The sequence below is a fragment of the Eschrichtius robustus genome, chromosome 10 (genome assembly GCF_028021215.1).
Source record: "Eschrichtius robustus isolate mEscRob2 chromosome 10, mEscRob2.pri, whole genome shotgun sequence".
NCBI classification, from domain to species: domain Eukaryota; kingdom Metazoa; phylum Chordata; class Mammalia; order Artiodactyla; family Eschrichtiidae; genus Eschrichtius; species Eschrichtius robustus.
The window spans coordinates 27,522,492-27,548,658 of NC_090833.1; the positions used below are offsets into that span (position 1 = coordinate 27,522,492).

General features: G+C 38.6%; 1 protein-coding gene across 6 annotated transcripts in view; it reads right to left on the reverse strand.

Annotated features, from left to right (window-relative positions):
- Window positions 1-19,755, reverse strand: part of FKTN (fukutin) — an 85,820-nt gene extending 66,065 nt beyond the window's left edge. For 5 of the 6 annotated variants that reach the window (XM_068552027.1, XM_068552024.1, XM_068552025.1 and 2 more), the window contains exons 1-2: window positions 19,728-19,755; window positions 6,727-6,913 (exon numbers count right to left, since the gene is read on the reverse strand). In XM_068552027.1, coding sequence (XP_068408128.1) covers window positions 6,727-6,831 — 105 coding nt within the window. In that variant the 5' untranslated portion in view covers window positions 6,832-6,913; window positions 19,728-19,755. Of the gene's footprint in view, window positions 1-6,726; window positions 6,934-19,727 lie in introns of those variants that run through there. The other variant, XM_068552022.1, reaches the window with a different exon arrangement.
- Between the last annotated feature and the right edge of the window lie 6,412 nt (window positions 19,756-26,167).

Consider the following 26,167-nt stretch of genomic DNA (forward strand, 5'->3'; position numbering starts at 1 on the left):
TCTGGTCTCCAGTCTCCAGCTGATGCTTCCCATTGGCTGAACCCAAACAGAAAATAAAGAGCAAGGGAGCTCAGCTAATGTAGTCCACAGAGGTCAGCCTCCCAAGGCACAGAGTATGGCGAGGAGAGGACCTGGAGAGGCAAACAGAGACTATCCACCACACCATGGTAAGAAGTTGGGATCTTATTCCATAGGTATTTTATGCAGAGAATAACTTGATCAGATCTGTATTTAAGAAAAATAACTCTGACGGCTGTTATTTTTGCCAGAAGAGCATTACAAAGGGTAGAGATAAAGAAGAGTTCTTAAGCTATAAGTAGTAAAGTAGGCAGAACAGTGTTTTATGATGTGTGATTTGAAGGAGTAACATATCATATTGATGCCATTTGTTTATATGTCTCTATATATTTCTTTTCCCCTTTCCCCTTCAACCCCAAACTCCCCCAATTTGTGGGTTCCTAGGCAGCAAGGACTGCACTTGATTCATCATTTTGTCTCATAGCCTAGTACTGTGCTTAGCACATAGTAAACCCTCAACAAATACTTGACAAATGAATGACTGAATGTTCTAAAAGAAAAGCCATAGGGTAAAAGTCAAGAGCTTAAAAATGTCTAAAGATATTCTGAAACACTACCTATGAGATATTTGTGTTGAAAACTTAAGTGAAATGAATAAATGAATGGAGAGATAGAATCAGATCCCAAATAGGACTGGTAGAAACAGTCTGGTGGCTACTGAACTCCACTGATAAACGAATCAAATTAAGATATGCCATCAAAGAAAAAGCATTCAGGAAACAGAAGTAAAGATTTAAATGATCCTGTCATTTTTTAAAGATAGTAGCCAACAATCAGTTTCTTACAGACACCAAAAAATAATTCTTAATTCAGCATGATAATTAACCATGCCTATTGGACCTAATGGTAATACTTTAAAGAAATTTTGTTACGTCTTCAATAACTGGTGGGAAAGCTGTGTTTCTTAATAATCAAAGCTGCTTGGCCAGAAACTTATACAGCCTAAAGTCTGGGAATAAACGAAAAAAAAATTTAAATATCCTTTCATTCTAATGAAAGAAATTCTTTCACATCTCTCCTGGATAATGGCAGGAGTGGCAGGGTTGGGGGAAGGATGGGAAGGGGGAACAGTAGCATTTATCAAAGTTTACCATACCAGATCAGACTATCAAGCATGATATTCTTTCTCAGCAATGACCTAGACATTAGCCTTCAGAAAAAAACGGAACTAGCCAGAAGTCAAAGAAGATCTAAGAAAAATCATGCTTCAGTAACTGATGAACTGAAAATACTTCAAAAACCTGTTACACATGATCTAAATGGTTATAAGATTAATTTCCATTTCTAATAATGGATTATGAAATTGTTCACTGTGAATGACTACTGCCAAATTTGAAATCCAAATTCCCCTTTCAACTCCTTCCCCTGCCTTCTAACCAAACACACACAGGTTACTAAATATAATGCAAAGAACGATATCACAGCACAGAACACTGTAAGTGGCCTTCTAGGTAATAAGAATAACTGATTACTACAGGCAGCGGTGCAGTTTACGGTTGTAAGTCAAGGACATCATTAAGGTTTTGTTCACTCAGTGCTTTACACAAACATGGTTCATTGGCTTTGCCTTCTTTCCACTGAGGCATCAATATTTTATGACTTCCAATTGGGATGCAGAACTCCTTAAAGCTATCTCATTTCATATCTTCTTATCAATGTTATAGTATTTTGTTTGAACATACTTGTATTTACATGTTGGAATAGCCCTATGAGTGAAGACACAAGCTTTAGGAACTGAACTTAGCAATCTTTTTTTTGAAATGTATTCTTTTATTTATTTTATTTTTTATTTTTATTTTATTTTTTAAAAAATTTTTGGCCGTGTTGGGTCTTCGTTGCTGTGCGCAGGCTTTCACTAGTTGCAGCAAGCAGGGGCTACTCTTTCGTTGCAGTGCGTGGGCTTCTCACTGTGGTGGCTTCTCTTGTGCAGCACGGGCTCTAGGCGTGCTGGGTTCAGTAGTTGTGGCACATGGGCTCAGTAGTTGTGGCTCATGGGCTCTAGAGTGCAGGCTCAGCCAAACAACTGAATGAGGGTTCAAACTCAGGACTATCTAGGCCCAAAACTCGAGAATTACTGCTGTTACCACTTCTATCAAATTTTGAGTTCCTTGAGATTAGGACCTGTGTTCTATTTATCTCTGTATTCCTACCAAGTGCCCTTTATGTAACACATAGTCAAGAAATACAGACTGAATGAGCAACACAGAATCATAATCACACTATCCTGTTAGACTCAGTAAAAAACAATGAACAACTGACATTCCCTAGAGGGTGCTAGAGACAAGTCCTTTCCTTTGAAGGACTGGAAGAGTTTGTATTTCAAAGACTTGGATGGTTGTTATGGAATCTGAAGAGTGAACTCTATCCATCAACGGAATTTTACCAGACCCAACAGATATAATCTGTTAGTTCCTATCTTCAATGCTATCAGATAACTGGATTATTCAGACCTCATTTAGGAGACCACTGAAAGACTAAACTTGCATAACCAGCTAGGGTCAAAAGGAATTCCATGGTGAGGCCCAAGAAATAGATAGACAGAAGTAGTCCTCCTTAACTCCAAGAAAGCAAATAGCTCTTCTTCCCTAACCAATGATAGATATTGTATTTCTCTCTATTGAAGAGCCTGAAAAACTCTGTAGTCCTAAACATTTACTACACTAGATATGGGTTGGGGATCAAAGATAAAACCCATTTTTCATCCCTGCCCTAGTTCTAATACATAATCTCAAGGGGCTCTCTAAATCACCTCAAAGTTCAAGGATGACCTAGAATCAAGGTTTTTATGTTGATGATTCTGACCTATTAGTTAGTATTGATCAAGGCTACTATTATGTACTCTTTTGCCAAATCAAACAAATTTGATTGAACTAAAAATCATTTTCGTGTGAACTTTATTTATTTATCTACGATTATCCCCCCAAAATTCTGTTCACTGAGCAAATGAGGAATACAATTCAGATACGATCAATAAACAAAGTTCACAAAATTCTGGGTTCTCCTCCTATGTCAGGACAATCTGTATTAGATTACTGAGGATGCATCTGTACTTCCCTAAAGTTTGAGTTCAAAAACATTGTATGTAAGTAAAATCTTGAAGTTTAATAAAAAGCCAAAAGTTAAAAGTTTTTCCACAACAAAACTAAAAAATTTTTAAAAGTTGGTAGCTTCAGCAGTTAGTCTAACCCTATTTTTAAATAAAGCTTTTTTTTTTCCTGTTAGTATAGAGAAACTACTTGTATTCCTTACAGAGTATCTTACCTTCACATTAATAATATATAGGAAACATTTATTGTCCCATTAGCATCTGTCCCCAATTAAATTATAAATATAGAGAGGAAAGAGACCACTTCCCAATCACTGTTTATCACCTTAGCAAAATGCCCAACACATGACTTTTAAATAAAAGTTTCTGAATTAATGAGTAAGTTTTAAAATTCCATCTTAAAGAATGCAAAATTACTTGCCTAGGAATAGTTTAATATAATTTCCATATTCTTCAATAAAATAAAAATAACCTTTGGTATTTAGAACTTAGATGTTGTAATTTCCACCTATCATTAAAATTAAACATAAAAAACAAGAACTCTAGTACAGATAATGCAAATTTCACAAATTTAATAGTATATAAAGGTTAACTGAACTTTATTTAATTTAACGCTTTATTTTGTTCAAAATATTCTATTTTGTTTAAAGAATATGGCACTTATTACTAAAGCAGTTTGTATGCCATGGACTCAATACAACAAATACTATTTTTCATTATAAAACTGAAGATAATAATAATAAAAATAATAGCTAATATGTACTGATCTCTTTCTATGTGACTTGTACTGTTCCAAATGCTTTATGTATATTAATTCATATAAGTTTCACAAGTATCATAGGTGGTACTGTTACTGTCCCAATTCCGTAGATGAGGAAGTAGAGGTCAAGTAACAGAAGTCAAGTAATTTACCCAAGATCCCACAGCTAATAAGCAGGACAGATGAGGTTTAATCCTAGGCTGGAGATCATGCTCTTAACAACTATGCCACATTGCTTCCCAAGGAAGAAGGTCAAGACAGGAGTTATTTACATGAATTTAACATATAATTAAGATGGGATTTTTAAATTAATGAAGTCATTCAATAAGTGACATTGGGACAGCTGATTAATCATTTGGGTAAAACTGTAAATTAAATATCTAACTCATACTTCATACTAAAATAAATTATATTTTGTATAAAAATTTAAACATAAAATAGTATCTGATGAAAATACAGGTGAATATTTCCACAATCTTGGGCTACTTATGACATAAAAACCAGATGCCCTAAGGGAGAAAGATCTTGATACCTGTCTACTTAGAAATTAAATAGAACACTAGTGTATTAAGGGGGTACATTGTGAATATAAAGGTAAAAGGCAAATTAATAAACTGGGGAAAATATTTGAAATATATATGGTAAATGCTTAATATCCTTAAAACTATAAAGAACAGCTACAGAAAAAGTCAACAACATCAGAAAAATATGCAGATCGGAATAAAAAGAAATTATAATAAAGAAATAAAAAGAACCAAAAAGCATATGGAAAGATGTTTAACCTCATTAGAAAGAAATGGCCTCTAATGGAGTTTAATATCTTTCGGCTTTTGAACATCAAAAATACCAGAAATATAAAGAACAAGGGCTCTTGGGGTAGACTCCTCAGGTTTAAATTCTATCTCCCTCACTTAATAATTGTGTGACACTGGACAAATTTAGTTAAGTTCCTCTAAACCTCAGTTTTTTCCGCTGGGAAAATGAGGACAACAGGATCTACTCAATTTGTCATTATAAGAATTAAATATATGTAAAGTGCTTAGCATAGTGCCTAGCCTATAAGCACACCAAAAAAACGTGAACTGCTATGGCAGACACGATAGGTAAGTTGACCTAACACCCACTCCCAAACCCCTTCTCCTTTGCGATCTCTAATATAAAGTCTGGAAAACCTAACTAACAACAGCATTAACACTAATAGTAAAATCTTGCTTTCCCAGATTTTCTTACAGCTGGGAATCTGCTGGCCATGTCACAAAAGAAGAAGCCTCCTAGAATGCACTATTTCCTCCTCCAGCCTGGACTGTAGCACCAGGGAAATGTCAAGAGAATTTTGGAAGCTCTGGACTGAAAGGTATAAGAGACAAATAACCCTCTATTTGTTTAAGCTACTATTAGCCAAAAGCATCTCAAAAGCATGACACAGATGCCATAATTATTGTTATTGTTGTTATTATTCCCATATTTGGAAAGGGTATAGGAAATCAGGCACACTACTTATCCTTAGGAAAGGTGACTTTGCAATATGTAACAAAATCTAGAATGTACATCTTAGACCCAGAAACTCCACTCTAGGACTTTATCCTAAGAAAATAATCAGCAAAGGGTTGAAGATGAAACACAAAGACATTCATTGGATCAACAGCCAAGACAGCTGGTAGCCTTAGTACTTGTCAATTATTTTAAAAATAATATAGCCTGGAAAGAATGGAGTTAGGTACACCTGTCAGGCCTGCATGTTAGAAACTGGGTAAGTGGGGTAGGTTATCTAACATCTCTGTCAGAGTTTTGGTTTTCATATTTGTAAAATGAGGTCTAGAAACCTCATGTAATAATGCTGCATAATAAACCTCTCTCAATCTTAAAGTCTTAAGCATTTGTTTTCTCCCTCATAGATGTATGAGTCAGCTGGGCAGCTATGTTTGGTCTGCTCCGTACATCTAATTCAGGGCTCAGGCTGGAGGTCAGCATCTACCCAGGGCACACTCTTCTCCTGGCAGGTCAGGGGAGCACAAAGGGCAAGTCACATCATATGAGCCCATTTGAAATCTCTGCAAATGTCTATAACATTCCACAAGCCAAAGTAAGTCTCATGGTCAAGCTTAACTAGGGCAGGGAAGTATCATACCCTTTGGGAGGGAAAGGGAAGTAACTGGTTCTGAAGAATAGTTCTAACTATCAAATGACGATACAAACAAAAAACATATTCCCCCCCCAAAATGTTTTTAGGGTTAAATTAAGCACAGACAGTATCTAGCACAATTCTCAATAATGGTAGCTATTATTATAATTAACCCCAGTGGGACTGTTTGGCAACTTTTCACAATTCAGCAATACCTTCTCAACTTTGGAATTTCTTATCTGGACTTCTGTATGATCTTCAGAAGCTACCAGATTCCAAATTATTGTCTCTACATCTTTATACCTATAGATTTATAATAAAGGTAAGTTATAATGCTACACTTCCCTGTTAGACACTATATTAAAATATACTCTGTACTAAAATAAACTAATTCTAATATTTTATCAAAATTATTTATCATTGAATTCTTTCCAATGAGTGATGATCTGTTTGGAAAAATAACAATTTTCACATAACCCTATCAGAAAATTTCAACATCACTGAAACGTGGCACCTCTGACTTTTAGCATGTTATTACAATAACATTTAACTGTAATTTTGAATTGCTTGCCACACTCATGAGGATGAGAATCTCAAAGAACTATTTCTGCAAGGATTTTAAAAACTGTGATTAATTTTATGTACTGCAAAAGGGAAGTATGTTAGGAAAATATACAGCTAAAATGAAGTCTAATAATGAGGAAGGAAGAAAAAAATTACCTTTGCTGATAAATAGTGCTTGTAGTAGTACAACTGAAACAGCAGAAATGCAGAACTCGTCAAAGTTAAAAGCGCCAAAATCACGTTCTTATTGATCCTACTCATTAGTCTGCGGTGCTCACTTGGTTGTCTTTTGAAAGTAACCCAGTTGGTTTCATCTTTTTGGGTAAGAAGATAATCTTGTTTTCTGTGAACAAAAAGATATTTCTAAAGAGACAAAAACCTGTATTTAATTTTTACCTTTATTAACCAAGAAAAAGTTATCTAAAGTTCAAGAGAACCTTCTTTGATTTGGTAATTTCCTATCCTAAAGAAATAATCAAATATGAGACCACACTTGAAAGAACAAAAAAGTTTATCATAGCATTCTTTACAGTTGCAAATAACAAAAAATATTAATGGGATATCTATAAAAACTGACCCAAAGAGACTGCGGGGCTTCTCCCCCAGGGTTTCTGATTCAATAGAACTGGGGTGAGCCCTCTGAATTTGCATTTCTAATGAGTCCCCAGGCAATGCTGATGCTGCTGAACATACTAAGAACCACTTCCATAGAAAAAAATTAAGTTTTTGGTCAAGGAACATCATCTGTGTAATAGCTCTTTGTCTTTTGTTATGTACGATGTGGTCAGTTTTTATAAATATCCCATATACATTTTCAGTTTTCTGCAAGTGTAAAAAAAAGCCATGATAAAAATTTTTGTTCTTTCATCTTTGGTCCCATCTGACTATTTCTTTAGAACAAGAAATTTAATATAGTTCTACTTCTTCTTACCTCCTCTCCACTGTTTGATTTTGGTCAAACATATTAAATTCAGTTCTTCAAATGTTTATCTTTATTCCTTTAAATATACTAACACCGCTATTACTTGATGTCTAAACTTTGTATGTCTTTAGTTCTCCAGCTAAAAAATAAGAGAAAATCTACCTTCTGCATCTCTCCTCTTTCAATCCTGACTTTTATTAGTTTACTTTGCTATCGTTCTATCGCATTCTGCAATACAAATCTCACAGCTTTTTCAGTCTTATTCCTACTATATTCCCTGCCAATCCTTTTGCTGTATCATCTCTGTTCAGCTACTGGATGGCTGGTATTCATCTTCTCCTTAGGACTTGTGGGCACTATTTACCTTGAGTTCTTGCATTGTTCAAAAACGGGTGTCGGGTTTCCCTGGTGGCGCAGTGGTTAAGAATCCACCTGCCAGTGCAGGGGACACAGGTTCGAGCCCTGGTCTGGGAAGATCCCACATGCCACAGAGCAACTAAGCCCATGTGCCACAACTACTGAGCCTGCGCTCTAGAGCCCGTGAGCCGCAACTACTGAGCCCGTGCGCCTAGAGCCTGTGCTCCGCAACAAAAGAAGCCACTGTAATGAGAAGCCCGCGCACCGCAACGAAGAGTAGCCCCCTCTGGTCGCAACTAGAGAAAGCCCACGCACAGTAATGAAGACCCAATGCAGCCAAAAATAAATAAATAAATAAATTTATGAAAAAACAACAAAAAAACGGGTGTCAACTAATAGTTTGGCTTTGAGATCACACTTTCTTTCCTCTGATGACTTATAGAATTTGTACCACTGTCCTGCAATGCTAAATACTCCCTTGACAATATCTGATCCTTCCCCTGGCACTCCCCTATAGATAAGCTGATCTTTTTAATGGGATGAGCAAAGAACACATTCCTTATCTTTGCAATCCAATTTTTTAAAAACTAGGTTATGTAATGATGTTAATGACTGTATATTAGTTTTTCTTCATTATGTGCACCTTCAATCTGTAGAATCAAGATTTCTTTCTCTGCGGCAAGTTTTCTTAAGTTATATGTTTGAATACTTTTCTGTTCTAACGTTGTTCTCTATTTCTAGAACTACAATTAATCATGTGTTTCATCTCCTTTCACTCCCATTTCACTTTGCTCAACTTTCAAAAGCCTGTCGTCATGTCCCTTACTGAGTTTTCAACAGTGTTAATTCTCCTTTTTGCCTCTTATGTGGCGTTTTATTATTATTTTTTTTTATAAGGGACCACTCCTCGATGTTCCCATTGACTCTTTATTTATTTTTATTTTTGGCTGTGTTGGGTCTTCGTTGCTGAGCGTGGGCTTTCTCTAGTTGCAGCGAGCTGGGGCTACTCTTCATTGCGGTGCATGGGCTTCTCATTGTGGTGGCTTCTCTTGTTGCGGAGCACGGGCTCTAGGCATGCGGGCTTCAGTAGCTGTGGCACACAGGCTCAGTAGTTGTGGCTCGTGGGCTCTAGAGCGCAGGCTCAGTAGTTGTGGTGCACGGGCTTAGTTGCTCCACAGCATGTGGGATCTTCCCAGACCAGGGCTTGAACCTGTGTCCCCTGCATTGGCAGGCGGATTCTTAACCCACTGTGCCACAAGGGAAGTCCTGGCCTTTTATTTCTGATTTTATTTTTCTTTCTTTTCTTTCTTGAGTTCTGCCAAATTATTACTCACCATTTACTGTTGTCTTACTATTTCTTCCTAGCCAATGAACTTTCTTTATTACTTTAAAGAAGTGATTGTCTCCTTAAATTTGTTAGGCCAATACAGTTTTCTCATGGGTTCTTTGTCACTTGTTTTTCCGTTTCTTTTCGCTTTTCTTCTTGTAACATTTTTGTGTAGATGCTGTGCTCATTTCCTTTTTATTATTATTAATCTTTGAATGACATGAACTCCACTCAGGCCAGCTATTTGCAAGAGGGTTGTGGAAGGAAGAAGCAAGGCTGTGTTCTGGACTAGAAGGTAGTCTCTTTAGTACACAAGAAAGCTCTTTATGATACAGGGTGCTCTGCGCATGTGTGTGCGTGAGAGAGACAGAGAGAATGTATGTGAGAACAAGCAAGAGAAAGTTGTTTAGCCATTATTTCTTGCCTCACCAAGAGAGTGCTTCCTGCAAAGACTGTGTATCTGTGTGCAAAGATTGTGTACCTGTGTGCTTTCTCATTTGCTCTTCCCTTCCTGCTAGTTCATGTTGCCAAACATTCCAAGGAAGCTTCTCCCACTGCTTTTCTATGCCTCCTGACACCACTGTAAACAGAAGATCTATTTCTCATTGCTCTGTCAGTTCTACCTGAGATCTCTTTCTGCCAGAATGCTCTTTTTTTAATCTCTTTCTGCTTACATTTGACAAATATTTCTCAAATATTTCAATTTGGGGTACAGGACTCTAGTCCCATCAAAGATGTAATTACAGTTGACCTTTGAACAATGCAGGGGTTGGGGCACCAACCCTCTGCACAGTTAAAAATCTGCATATAACGTATAGTTGGCCCTCCATATACATACGTGGTTCCTCTGTATCTGCGGTTCCTTCATATATGCGGTTTTGCATCTGTGGATTCAACCACCCAGGGGTCATATAGTACTGCAGTATTCACAATTTAAAAAAATCTACATATAGCAGTTCAAACTCATGTTGTTCAAGGGTCAACTGTACATCTCTGTCTCTCATTCTCCTTGCTGTTTCAGGGTAATTTCAGATAGAAGAAGGCACAAATGTCTTTACTTTGTCATCTTTAAATCAGAAGTCTTAGGGTTTTAAAACAATCCAAACGAGCTTCCAGTGTGGAAGCCTATATAAAGCAAACACTACATGATATTATATAAAGTCAACAAACTACTTAAGAGGAATATCACCAGTGACGTGAGTAATCTACTTGATTTACAGATAATGCATAAAGCAAAGATAACGGAATAAATCATGATCATGTTCTATCTCCTAAAACTGTAAAAACTAGCAACATAAAACAATATTGATGATGGCATTAGTTTTGCTGTCAGCTAAACCTTGCTAAAATAAAACAGTCAAATATGTATTCTGATAAGGACAGCTCACAAGATAACAAAAAGAATATTCTTCATTTTCAGTATTTCAGCTCAGTTTCTTGTAGTTGTAGTAAATAGTGCATCAGCGCATTGTACACTGATTCCTAGTGAAATGTAAAGTAGCATTTGGAGTGTGCTATATAACCCAGCCTTTTCTGTGCCAGAATTAACAGGTGGAAAGAAAGGCCTATATAAACCACTACAGAAACATAAAGTCCAAATTAATATCTTGTTCTTTCTTTGGACATATCTCTAACTTACAGTTAATTCTTAAATGAAATAAACCTCCAGAATATATCATCAATCACAACTACATTTTTATTATCAAGATGATATCCAATTAACTTTACTTCATAACTTATTTTCTATAAATGCCAAGGCAGTTATTGCAAAGGAAGAATATTAGCCTGTCAAAACATTCCTATTTGCTAACACCATCTCTTCATTAGGAATGGAGTTACCACTTTAAAATGAATAATGGGATACTTTAAAAAAGACAGGCCAAGGCTTGTTGAGTTTGCCTCTAAAATCCCTCTGGCACCAACTCCCTCTTCTTTCTTCACTGTCATTCTAATTTAAACTCTAATTGTAAAAATGTCTTAATTGTAACTGATGTCCCAGGTTCCACTTTCTGCCTACTCATAATCTTACCTATACATTGACAGATATACCAAGTTGCTGATAAATGAATCAAATTACACCATAATCAAAATATTTCAGTGGTTCTCTACCACCTACAGATAAAGCTCAAATTCCACATACATTTGACCCTTGAACAACACGGGTTTGAACTACGCAGGTCCACTTATATGCAGATTTTTTTCAATAATAAATAGTATTACACAATCTGTTGTTGACTGAATCTTTTGTTGTGGAACTGCAGATACGGAGGGCTGACTCTGCTACATGCAGATTTTTGACTGCAGGGAGGTGTAAAATAAAGAATGGTGCCCACCATCCAGTTCTACAAGAATCAAGTCATTAGCCACTGCAGTTGCTGACCTACAACACATCTGAAAGGAATTCAGGGTGAAGATCGGGATGAGGCACTCTGTGCTCCGGGAAAACAGGCAAAACAGGCCCTTAGATACTTAGAAATATTTCAGGAGAAACAGTTTATGAACCTGGACCCTTGCATCTTCCCATACTTAGAAAAGCACTAAAATCATTAACTGAGATATGTGCTCCTCGTGACTAGCAGCAACTTTCTACAGACATGTGTGCTTGAGTGCACGTACCCCTTTGCCAAAATCATGTATCTACTGACCTCCCCCACTACCTCTTCTTACTCAGAGCTATCTGAGAGACTGTCTCCCAGACTATAGTCCTCAGTAAGTCCCCAAATAAAACTGAAACTCACAGCTCTCATGTTGTGTGTTTTTATTTCAGTCGACAGAGGGTTGACACCTGCACTGTTCAAGGGTCAACTGTAATGGCATTCAAGGGTATTCACAATCTGACTGAACACACGCAAATTTTCTAGTCTTTCTCCCACTTTACACACTCTATGGTTTTTGCCCAGGTATTCCTGGAATACACACGACCTTTCCTGCCTCTTTGCTTTTACTCATTCCCTCCTGTCTGAAATGTTCTCATCCATTTCCACAGAACCAGTTCTACACCTCTTTTCATCACTCCTCTCAAGTGACCCTTCTTTTATGAAGTCTTTCATGCTCTTCAAAGTCAGAAGTGAACTCTCCTAGCTCTAAATTCCTAGTCTTACCTTCTTGAAGGGAATAAATATTTACTGTCTACCTTAACAGGCAGAGATGCCAATAAAATGCTAAGCTGGAGAGAAAATGATACAGTTCCCTATCTTCTAAGATGTTAGAGATGAGTATATAAGAGTTTTCAAAAGAAGAATGGTGATGGTAATGGTGGTAGAGGGTATGACGTGCTAAAGAACAGCATGGGAAGTTTTTTCCAAAATGCACAAGCACCATCCTTACCACCCTCACATCTATTAGGAACCACTGTTCTAGTTTGTGATAGACTCTATCAGAGATAAATATAGAGACAATATCAAGTGTAATGGTCATGGAGTAAATACAGGTTACTATGGAGCACAAGGAGAGGAAACTAACCCTAAGGCTTTTACTACTTTCTATTTTGAATTATAGCTATTAGAATGCATGAATCATCTCCCCTACCAGCCTAAAACTGGTTGAATTATTATCAAGAAATAAGTATGCTAAGCATACTCAAAGACACTGCACAATGCTCAAGAGAACACAAAACTATTAAAAAAAAGTTTTTATTTAAAAAAGTTCTCTGTCCTACAGAAACTATCGTAATAAAACAGAATATGAAATACGAAAAAGTGATTTTTTTAGAGTTTAAAGCCTACACTTGGTTCCAACTCCTGAACAATAAACATTTTAAAATAACATATGGAGAAATATAGCATGGAACCAAAATAAAAATATTATCTGTGTATACATTTCTCTTTATATGTGACATTTTAGCTATCATAATAAAAATGCTAGAGAAGACAAGTAATGTATTTTCTTACATATACTTAGGTAAAGCTTCCTAAAGAAAACAGTATAATGGCAAAGACGAAAGAGTACTGCAGAGATGTAAATTTAAATGAGGGGGAGGGGAGATGTAATGGGGACTCTAAGGGGAGTTACCAGGTTTAAGTACCCAAGTATCTTCAAGTTCTAATGCAAATATGAGGTTAATATAAGTATGGTATATTACAGCATAGAATTAGTCTTAGATGACTTGGAAACAGGCTCTAGCTAGTGCATGAACTAGGATCTGGCAATGAAGAAGACAGGAATGGGCAGATCTGCTTCCCAGCTGAACCTTTAACAGGTTGTGGGTGTCTGAGCTATCAATCCTCTCAGTCTTTGAGCCTGGGGTAGCTAGAGTCCAAGACTGTCACCTCCAGCCAAGAACAAACACATTCTTTTACCCTTTCTTTCGTCCTTTATCAATTTTGCTTTGTGTCAAGGCATGAGAAAGGTTGGAAAAACCCAGTGGTAGATAAAAGCCATATAGAAATTTGAAGGAAAAATGTACAGAATGGGAAGTTCAAGATAGCTCTCATGCTACAGCCAAGAGCAGTATTTCATATTCTTTCAGCTTCCCATTTCCCTTTCACATTATCATTTGTTCTTTGATGGTAATGGCACAAAAAACTTTGGCACCTGGCTTAACCTGACATCCCCCCTCCAACTACTTTTTTAAGAATCATCTTGGTAGGGATCTGTTTGAAAGAATGTCAAACGGCCTGATTTTTTTATCCCACTTCTCCCCACTACTGCCTTCTGGATCATCTCTCGATATCAGAGGCCCTTGGACAAGAAATAATCAGCCCTGACACTGAACTTAGGCTCGTAAGATGATGTGTGCTAGCCTGGTCCCCTCAATGCTGCTAGATCCAATTTATTCAGGAACACTGGGGAGTGAGAGGAAGGTATAGGTGCTATGAATCAGACAGAACTGAGATTCAAATATGCCCTGCACTGCAAAATAAAACAGGAGGCTAAACTACAGAGAAGAAAGAGGGTAGTGTAAATAGGCAAAGGCACGTTTTGAGATAAGGCAGCAGACTGGAAAGCATAAAGAGAAAATGCTTCTGAAGAGGTATTCAGAGTTAAGATGAAAAAAAAAAAAAAATCAACATTTTCAGCTGCTCTAAGCCAAAAAAAAGCCCAGCAGCAACAGATGCTACCCATCTTCCTTAAATACTGCTGCTCTTTTTCCATTCCTTTCATTGCTAACTTTGCAAAAGAGTGTCAGTAGCCTGGAAGCAAAGGTTAGACTGTAAGGGTTTAAGAAGTGTCTTTATCTGCTTACCGCTCATTCACTTCTTAACCCTCTCTCAAAATGCTGACACTTGAAGGTTAAAAAATTAGTCTCTCCATTTGATACTCCAGAAAAATCATAAATATATAGTGACTCCTTTTGAAATGGCTATGGAGTACTGAGTTTTTAGAGAGTGTCTGAAATGAAAGACCTAGATAAGAAAGAAAGTGAAGACAGGAAGGGACTGATATTACAGGGGCAAAGTAAAAGGGTGAAGGAAGTGGCATTGCCTAATATGCCTACTATTCTGTGTTTGATATGAAATCTGGATGGATGTTCTCTTTATATTCTCTTGCTCCTAATCATTTTATTAGATATACCTCCCATATCAACTGGCTAATTACTACTTATATTTCACCAGACTGTTGGTGATGTCCTCTTGAACATTCCACCAGCACCTAAAACAAATCACTGTCTACCTTCAAACCAGATTTCTTTCATTACTCGCCCCTCTATTCTGTTAATGGTTATCCCTATTTTCTTAATTATTTATGTTCAAAACAAAATAGTTTTTGTGGTTCTAATTCCACATCTGAGTCACCAAACTTACATTCTTCTTAGTGCCTCTAAAAGCTGTTATTTCTTTCCCATTTCCAGTATAGTTAGCCTAATTTAAAGGCCTTATTAACTCTGCCTAAATAGAAAGCCTCCTACATGAGTACAGATAGTCCCTGACTTACGATGGTTTGACTTATGGTTTTTGACTTTACAGTGGTGCAAAAGTGACAAGCATTCAGTAGAAACCGCACTTGAATTTTGATCTTTTCCTGGGCTAGCAATAAATGCCACATAATCCCTCATGATGCTGGGCAGTGGCAGCGAGGCACAGCTCCCAGCCAACCACGTGATCACAAGAGTAAACAACCGACGCTTATAACCATTCTGCTTTTCATTTGCAGTATTCAATAAATTATATGAGATATTCAATACTTTATTATAAAGTAGGCTTTGTGTTAGATGATTTTGCCTACCTGTAGGCTAATGTAAGTGTCCTGAAGACGTTTAAGGTAGGCTAGGCTAAACTCTGATGATGTTTGGTAGGTTAGGTGTATTAACAGCATTTTCAACTTACGATGGGTTTATCAAATTGAGGAAGATCTGTACTCTACCACCAGGCTTTCCTCAAAATACCATCTTAGGGACCAAAGTCCAGTCATTTCTATAGTACCACTTTGTGTCACTTTCCCCTGCTTTAAGAACTTCTATGGCTTATTTAGTACTAATCCCCTAAATGAACCCATCGACACAGCGCTCGCTCACCTTGGTGCATTCATCTATGCTATTCCTTCTCTCTACAGTGCTTTCTCCCCCACATCCTGCCCCCTCACTGTCTTTTGAGTAGTTAAGAGCATAGGCTCCGAAGACAGACTGCTATGTTCAAATCCTGCTCTGCCACTTGCAGCCTATATGTATGTCCTTAGGCAGGTTACTTAATCTTTCTATGCCCCATCTTTAAAGTGGATCTATAAATTGTACTTGACTCACAGGGCTGTTCTGACGGATTAATACATGTAAAGCACCGAACAGTACCTAGAACATGATAACTATACAATAAATGCCAGCAATAATTAATAACTGTCACCTTAAAAGCCTACTAGGAACTCCCTCTGCTCTCAGACAACTAAAGGCTCCCTCTTTTATATCCACACAGCATTGTATATTTGTACTATTTTTGCAGTCAGTCTTAACTCGTTATAGTTCCTTTAGACAGGAGGCTATCACATGTTTCCATATTCCCCAGCATTCCATATTCTGTAGTCTTCCACAGTAGAATTCAAGCACAGACATAGATTTTAAAAGATTTATGATGGACCTCTGTTGCCCCAAGAGCTCTGTGTGCCCAGAAGAGTATACAAAAGTATTTGAGATAAGTGGTGAATGTGAGCAACTGCAGGTGAAGAGTGACAGCCAGGGTTTATGTCACACAAGTCAGTTTGGTTTGTTCTCTCATTCATTCATTTTTCCATTAAGTTCACAAATATCGCTGAGCACTATGTACATCCTATAGACACGAGGCAACCTGCTAGCTGTTCCCTGTCACAAGACTCTACAGTACAAACAATAGATTATGTTTATTTCAAAGGCAGCAGAAAGTTGAGGAACCAAGGATTTCTTTTGACCCAAACATTATTTACATACATTATTTCATGGGTCATTTAAGAGCTACCTTAGTAGCATACACACCAGTGTAAAAACAGTGGCTGTCTTTAGGTTGGGAGGACTGTAGGTGCTTTTCTTTTTCCTTTTTATTTATCCTATGTGAATACCGATTGATTTTGTAATGAGGAAAGAAGAAATACTAAGTTTCAAAAAAACTTTTAAAAAATTCTCTCATTCTGTGGCTCAATTAGCAAATACTACAGCCCACACACATTATAAGCTTTAATCATCTTACTATCTTCCAATTTTTGGAGTAACAGAATAGTGTTAAACCAAGCTATTTTTAACTGAGTAAAGTCTTCCCCTCAAGAATGCAAGTACTTAACTGCTTGGTTGAGGATATCTGGGTGTTGATCTTAGTAAAACTATAAAGCTAACCAAACAAACAGAATCAAACATAGGGCTCAGCAAGCATCAAGTACTTAGTACAAAATATAAAGTGTGAATATACGTACATACATAAAATCTGGATGGATGTTCACCAATATATCAATAATGGTCATCTCTAGGTGTGGGGATTGGCATGATTTTTACATTGTTCTTTATGCCTTTTTTATATTGTCCCCAAATTTTTATAATGAGCATATATTATTTTCATAAAGACAATAAAATTATTAATAAAGACAGCTGATTAGTAGTAGTAGTGGCTTAATACCTGCTAGACAGGATCTAGATCTTTGCTACTTAAAAGTACGGTCCTCAGACGAGCAGCACCAGCATCATGCTGGAGCGTGTGTCAAAATGCAGAATTTTCAGGCCACACTGCAGACCTACTGATTCAGAACCTACATTTAATCTACATTTTAAGATCCTCAGGTGATTCATATTTGCATTAAAATTTGAAAAGCACTGATTTGGACACTACAGCCTTTACATCCAGGGACGATAGGAACAACATCTGCCTTCTTCATTGTACATCCCTAGCACACAGCAGTGCCTGAAACACACAAGTACTTGTTGAATAAATAAGCATGTAAATGATATTACTTCCTGAATAGACAATCAGAACGACAGTGGAGACTGTATCTGTTTGAATTATTTTCTGCTAGAGTTCCCAAAAATGATTGCTTAATATTAATATTGACTGTAAATACTGTTAAATTATTTTAATAAAAATGCTGGCCCCCAAAATGTAATCCTTTTTGAAAAGGAGTCCTAGCTCATAGCTCTGAGATCTACATGTCTCCTTCAATGATTTCTCTAGTCTCCTGTCTATGCGCACACCCTATAGTTACTCTTTACAATCTCTCCCTCAAAGAAAACTCATTTTCAAGATTTTAAATACCACCTGAGAGAAAACTTACTACTTAAGTTTCAGTCTATAAACCCCATCTGTCTATATATCCAACTCTATTTCCTACGCCTCAAAGTTAACAATTTTATTCTCCATCTACTATCTCCCTGCCCCCTTCAAAGAGAATAGTTCTCCATCCTCACAGACTCATGTTTTACAGGTTTTAGAGAAGAGAGACCACCTAATCCAAGAACATCATTTTACAGAGGAGAATAGGATCTGGAAGAAATAAATGACAGCCCAAGAGGCTAGTTATTGGCAACGCAAAGCTACAATCTGCATCACCTTACTCCCAATACATTACCACATGCTAAAATACATTACATTATCACATGCTAAATACATTATCACAATACCTTATCACATGCTAAAATTCTGATAGAATTCTCATTTTTATCAACAGCACTTAAACTCACTTTTGAGAAACACACGTTCAAAACAACAATCGCCTAGATCCAAGAAATCAAGTACTGTATATTGTTGACATTTCTGTCATTCCTTTTTTCTTCCTTTTCAGAACGTACTGCATTCTCTTTCCACTTGGGGTTCCTTCAACCTCTAGTGCCATACTTCTCAAATCCTCCATCCTCTCAAAGCCTACCTCCGCAAATATACTCTCAAATGCCTATTCCTGTCTTCTGTATCTTTATCCACGGTGCTCAGCAGAGATAGCTCCTGATGACTCAAACCCTATCCATCCTTAAAGTACAGCTCAATCCCAGCCTTTTCTACTTTTCCCAATTCCTAATGCACTGCTCCGTCACTCACTTTCATATTTGTTCATAGGCTGATGTTTATTCTTTGGAAACCTGCTATCTTCAAAGGTAGAAAGAACCTGTTATTATCTAGGTCCTCTGTTTACATCTGAGAAAACTGAGGCCCAGAGAGAAGCGACTTCTCTCATGTTACTTGAGAAATTGGTGATGGTGATGAAATCTGAACTCAGTTCCCCAGATTCCTATCCAAAGCTTTGGTCATCTCTCTCTCCTCTCTCCTCTCTCTCTCTCTCTCTCTCTCTCTCTCTCTCTCTCTATGTGTGTGTGTGTGTGTGTGTGTGTGTGTGTGTGTATCAGACTTTCCCGACATCCCCCAGTTGATAGTGCAAGCAAAAGGCAGACGTCAAAGCCACATGAAACTTTATTTAGCATGGCTAGCTGTGTCCACCCCACTATTAGGCACACAAAAGGGACGCTTCAGTAAATACTCCTCCAACTGAACTGAAAGCTGAACCCAGGGGGAAAGCATAAAAGAAAGGGATGGTTAATTAAATTACCCTCTCTCTAGAAAGCTGCTGTAGCTCCCCCACTGCCCAAGGAAGCACTCCACACTCTCTCATGGGGCATCAAGGTTCGTTCCAGTTGAGACCCAACGGTAGCTCCCACCACATTTCTGGCCCTCCCGTCTCCGCACCCATTCCTCCAGCCATTACCCTAACACGCAGTGCTGCCCAAACCTGGTGGTCCCTTTCATGCTTCTGCACCTTTGCACACACGGGCCCCACAGCCTGCAATGCTCTCCTCCCTCCCGCCGACCCCTGCCCCCGAGATCCTCTTGCAAATCCCGAGACAGCTCTCAGGACCCTACTCAAACGTCACTACCCCAGCCGGGTCCTACAAGGGTCTCGATCGGCCTCCAACACCGGACCTGTCCCGGGATGAGGATTTTACTTGCTGACAAGCCCAAGAGCGTGGGAGGGACGCCGAAGCGCACATCCACCCCGAGGTGCTCGTGGACTGCCTGAGTATCCCCCGCCCGGAGCGCGCTCGACCTATGGCCCGCCTGGGCCGAGGCAAATGCCCATTAGGCTGGGGGAATGCCCAGTGACGGTACCCGAGCCACCGGCGACACCCGCCTGAGGCGCCCACCCATCCCCGGAGGCCAAGCCGCGCCTCTCACACCTTACCTCCTCCAACACCAGCGGCAACGCCGCTTTACGGCACTCACAGCAACCGCTGCAAAAGGGGCCGTCAAGCGCGGAGCCTTTACGTACCGGTTGGGTTGGTGTCGCAGCCGTTGGCCCCGGCCTCCGCCTGGTCTACTGCCCACGCTGCTTCCTCACCGAAGTTTACGGAGCCCGGCGATTTCCTGGGTTTGGGGATTTAGACACGTAGGCAAAGCTCTTTTTATCTGTTGCCTAGGTAACAACTACAGCAGGGCACTGAGGCGATCTGAGATTTTAGGAATTGCTCCTAGAATTGGAGAGGCACCAGCTGAGCTGTGTTTCCCAAAGTGTGTCAGTTTGCCAGATAAAATATAGGATGCCAGTTAAATATGAATTTCAGATAAACAACGAATAATTTTTGAGTGTGCTTTGCAGAGGGATTCGGAATAACTCCCTGAACTCTGGTTTGGGTACCATCGGGTGAGATGGGAGATAGAGTGGGAAACAGTAGCCGAGTTAATATTGCTCTTGAGGTTGAGGTGTCTGTGGGACGTGCAAGCTCCCGCGGACTGTTATACTCCTGTTAAGTACTGGAAATATACACACATTCAATTCCGGACCGGGTTGTTTAACTGCGTAATCCAAAGAATTATTGTTAAGGATCACAGACGAATCAATTTTGACATAATCTTGAAAACTATAAAGCACTAAACAAATTACTGTAATTTGAAGTTCTTTCTACAAAAATTACTATTATCAGCCCATGGTGAAAACTGAAAATACTCCCCTCATATATTTGAGTTGTTTTCTAAACTTTTTTTTTTTTTTTTGCATTTTGAAATCATTTTATCATAATAGTAGAGAATGCTGGTATACATAACATACATTTATTGTTGTAGTACATAATGTTGTATATACATTTTCTTACACCCTGAATTATTTTTAGTGGGCTAACTTGGTTTCCAACTTGATGCATGATATATACATTTTTGTGCCCTCTAGCACAACGCCACGTACCATTATGTATGCTCAATAAAGCACATGGAATCTAAACTGTTTTTTGGAAAAGTATAAAATGAAAAGTCCTTTTCCTTCTCATTTCCCAGGAGTTATGATCCTTATCAGTTTCTTGTTTTTCCTTCCAGAAGTTTTCTGTGTACATACAAGTTTATGCTGTATGTAACCAGACGAGGCCAGTACTCCAGAGACAAGTGTTAGTGGAAAAGGAAAAGTTGCTTTATTCAGGAGTCCAGCAACATGGGACGATGGTGGACTGATGTCCTAAGACCATCTCCAAGCTGCTAGTTAGGAGACAAGAGGTTTTAAAGGCAGTGTGAGGGAGGGGGCAGTGCGCGTGATCAGCTTGTGCACAGGTCTTGGATTGGCTGGCATCAAGGTGAAGTTTCCAGCATCACCAATCTTCTGGTTTCGACCAGTATGTCGTCTATGTGCTTGTGGTCAGCAGTTTTCATCTGGTGGGGGTCTGCTTCCTGTTAAAATAACTTAGGACTGTGTGTCAGACCTTCATTTATCTCTTTCAGGGAAACGGGGAGTTTGATGATTCTATGTGGCTGGTTTATAGTCTAAATTGTTGCCAGTTTCCCAGCTCAACAGCTATTCTTTGTTTCTACATCTTCCTACTTCCTAATCATTCACTCTTGAGCCAGCCTTCTGAGAATCAGGGGAGGCCTGGGAGACTAAAGCTTTTCTACAATCAAGAGGCAGGTGGAGGACATGGGGGTGGGGGGGAGTGTCTGTCCCAGGAAGGCCCCATAGGGTCCTGCTTGGTTACAATACCCCTTTTTCTTTGATACTCCTCAATCCTGAGGTGTGGAACAAGAAAGGAAGTAAGGTTTGGGATAGAGAGGTTAATCATAAACTGAGCAGAGGAACTCAGTTTTAGGAAACTCAGTTTTATGTAGAGTCCTCTTATTGCTTAGAACTGGTAGTTGGTAGGTTAATTTAAAAAGTAGGTAGAGAGTGGCACAGACTAATATATACTCCCAAATGTAAAATAGATAGCTAGTGGGAAGCAGCCGCATAGCACAGGGAGATCAGCTCCGTGCTTTGTGACCACCTAGAGGGGTGGGATAGGGAGGGTGGGAGGGAGATGCAAGAGGGAGGGGATATGGGGATATATGTATATGTATAGCCGATTCACTTTGTTATAAAGCAGAAACTAACACACCATTGTAAAGCAATTATTCTCCAATAAAGATGTTAAAAAAAAAAAAAAGACATAGAAGAAGGAAAAGAAAAAAAGTAGGTAGCACCCAGAGGAAGGAAGTTACCAAAGACTAACAGGATCATTGGACACAGGTGCTAACCTGAGGGACCAAAGATGGTAAATTTTGAACATCAAAATGAATAATTGCTATTGATTAAAACACATCAAATACATGAAAATTCTTGACTTCATGATTCCTTAAAAATGAAACTCATTAGTCATGATTGAAGATTGCCAGGGCACCACCTCACTATCCTGAAACTTGATAAAAATATCAAGCATTTATCCGGCCTTTCTTATTGGAACAGGATTTCAGTGTAACCAAAATGCTAATGAGAATTCCAGCTAATAAATGAAGAATGAACGATAGAACAATCATTGCTACTCCTAATGAAGTATGAAGGACAGCCCTCATCAGTAGAGGCTAAAATTAAGTTGAAACGTTGATGGGGAACTTTTCAATAGACGGATTAGGCTGGCACCACCTGAACCCACTGATCAATCTTTTTAAGTGGGACAACCTGCGATTATGCACTTTCGGATGTGATGCAACAGAAATTACACAGCACCACCTGTGAAGGATTCTTGCCTTAAAATTGAACCTGCGTTTAACCATGACTCTAGATTTAACAAAGGCTATAGAGAATCGATCAGAATGTGGGACATTCTACAAGACAAATGCCCCAGCTTCTTTATCAATGGCATTTAAAAGGTGGGGGAGGGAACTAATACAAAATCAGAGACTTAAGAGACATAATAACCAAATGCAATGCATGGACCTTGTCTGGATCCTGACTTGAATAAAGCAACCATAAAAAGACATTTTTGAGACAACTGAAATTTTAATATGGGCTGGGCCATTAGACAATATTAATTTCGCCAGGAATGTTAAGGGAATGTGGCTGTGTTTAAAAGAAAAAGTCATCATTGATGCATATTACAGTACTACTTATGAGTGAAACTTCTTAAAACTTAAGAAAAATGACACAAACATGGCAAAATGTTAACAACTGATAAATCTAGGTGATGAGCATAAAGGTGTTCATTATCAATAGCCTCTCTACTCTTCTGTATGTTTGAAAATTGTCATGATAAATTAACAAGAAAAGGGAAAAATTATCAGGTTCATAAATGTAAAGGGCACAACAAATCTTGTTCCATGTAAAGCTTTAAAAAAATGCAGTAATAGCAGAGGATTACATTAGCCATTTTTTTTTTTTTTTTTCTTATTTTTTTCTTTTGTCTGTGCTGCGTGGCATGCGAGATCTTAGTTCCCTGACCAGGGATCAAACCTGTGCCCCCTGCAGTGGAAGCACAGAGCCCTCACCACTGGACCACCAGGGAATTCCCAACATTGGCCAATCTTTTGATTTGAACTATGGTCTTTTTAAGTGTGGATCAACTGATTAGTTTTTCTTACATAAGCCACAGACATAATAGGTCACCTGTAGTTTCTGGTATGTTTCTTTAAAGTGGACCAGGAACTTACAGATACAAGTGAAGGAATCTCAACTCAGAGTCCTAGATTTGTATTTCTCTTTTTTGCAATCCTCTGTAATTTACAATTATCTTGGACACAACTAACTTGTCAGCCACTTGCTCTTCATCGCTAAAGTTCCCTCCACTTGAATTTCATTGGTTTATGTAATATTTAAATTATATAATTACAACAATGCCACTGGCCTAACAAGTTTGGGAACAAACAGCTAACTAGAGGTACACATACCATGCAACTGGTGGGAGCGGTACTCCTCCAGCACACAAGGGGAGCCCAGCTGTGAGCCTTCAACTCACCATGACTCCTAGTCAGTATGCTTTAACCTGGTTAGCCAGTCCAGCTGGAGAAGGGGTACAAGGATTGGTAAAAACAGCCTCTAGTATAAGCAAACATCCATCTTTTAAAAATTATTCAGATGCTGAAGCACATACACATCCTGGCCCACCCTAACACTGTGGGGCCCGGGGCAAGAGTAGAAATGGAGGCCCAACTTGACATATATTTTAAGTGTCTAAATAGGTAAGAGTCAATCATATACACATATATACATACATACACACACTTCTATCTTGACAAATATTTATTCTCAAGGAAAAGAAATCTAGGTTCAAAACTGAATTCTCAGACATGTGCTGGAAAGTGATAACATGAGAACAAGGTTGGCCTGTTCTCCCCACAAGTCCCTGGGTCTTTTTCCTTTTAACGTCTAGTTACAGCTTGCCACGAGGGTCCTGGTAAGCATGAAGGTGGACACCCCAGTCTGCACATCCAAGCCCCATCCACACTCCTCCCAAACTGCCTCCCCTTGAGTCTAGGGGTATACACCTGTAGTGCAGTGCAGGATGGATTTGGGCAAGAGGCCTGCATGTGCTGTGTAAGCAAGCTTCGGGCTGGTGGGACACGGAATTACCGGGTCCTAGCTATCTGGTTCATAGCCAGGAACACAGACTGCAAGTGGGCGTGATTTCTTGGCTCCTTCACTTTTTCATTCCATGGAGAGGTACAGCCAGAGAGTGAGGATCATGGCAGGGAACCCCTCTTGCCCAAGTCTAAGTATACACACACACCCCCATGGTACCATGCTATATATACCGTTGGACTTGCTTTTTCCATTTCATAGTATCATGAAAACCCATTAATAGCATATTCTGAATCAGCTGTGTAGGGTTACCTGGGAGCATCACAATTTAATCCCATGACCTTGTGCAAAATGGGCAGAAACATACTACTAGTACCATGGAGTATAAATGTAAAATGAGGTGTAGTAAGGGAAACACTCGGACAGAAAAGTAGAAGGCACAAAATTTCCTGAGCTCTCATCCCAGAGATCCAGTGAGGCACAGTAGGACTGGTATACCAAGGAAAATGTTCTCTAATTGAGGAAGCCAATTCCCATAATGGTCTACATAACAGTTTGGGAGGGAGGCATGCAGAATATATCTAGACAAGTATATAACAACTTGTGTAGCAACTTAGAAAAGGGGAGCCTTCAGAATCCTGGTAAGCCCATTGTTCAGTTAACAATTAGGTTATTTGTATTTTGCTATCAAAATGCTGCAATGAGTACTTGTTTGTGAGTATATATGTAAGAGAAATACCTAGAAATGGAATTCAACTTTTCAAAGGTATGTGTATTTAATACCTTGATATTACTTAATTGTTCTCCAGAAATGTTGCACCCATTCACACACTCCATCTTCTATATGAGGGTACTGGTTTCTCAATATCTTTTTGTCACATTCTTCTCCCTGTGACTCAAGACTATCCAGTATCTCTTCATTCTTCTCTTGGTGAAAATGATCTTAGTTACAGGAGATCCAGTCTCGCCTGGTCGTAGATTGGTTTTCTTTTTTCTCCTAAACTGGTTCCAAGTTAGAATATAAACTTTAAAAAATCTTAGGTTCTGGTTCTCTCTAGCTACCATCTACCAAAATGTAATGCAAGATGTGACAAGCTCCAAAGACAGAAACTAAGTTCCTGGTTTATGTTATAGTTACTTATGGCATGTTTCATCTTCCATCTATAGCTGCACTGTACCAAACAGCAGCTATTAGCAAGATGTGGCTCTTTACATTTAAATTACAATAAAAATTTTAGTTCCTTAGCTGAACTAGCCACATACATAGAAAGTGCTCAACAGCTGCCTATGGCTAGTGGCTACTGTGTTGGACAGCTCAGATACAGAACCTTCCCTCATTGCATACAATTGTGTTGAACAGCACTGCTCTAAAATAAAAATCTTTGGGGGCAAAAGTACTATGACACTTTTATCTTCTCATGCTCAACAGCACATTGTAGATATCTAATGAGAGTGGATAAAAATGCAAGCACTGAAGCAAAAGACAGCAGGAAAAAAAGTTTAATTTTTAGGTGAGATATTCCGGGTGCTTTTTAAAGAACTTAACTTGGTCATTCTATACACAACATACAATCATTTCAACATACAAGTTACTCCACTTTGAATACTCTATTTTAAAGTTTAAAAAAACATTTTAAAAGCTTTGTCTTGTTTCCAAGGAAAATGAGGCAAAATGCTTATTATAAAACACTAGTTTGCAGCACTGTGTACATTATAAGTAGTCCATTAATGTTCTTCATCCTTAACTTAAAGGTTAAACCTGAGGAATTAGAATTTTTATTATCAGAACTGCATAGCAAAACCATGTCCAGATGATAGAAACACCAAACAATCTGTGGATCAAGACAACCTGTAAACCATTAAATCCAATTTAAAGC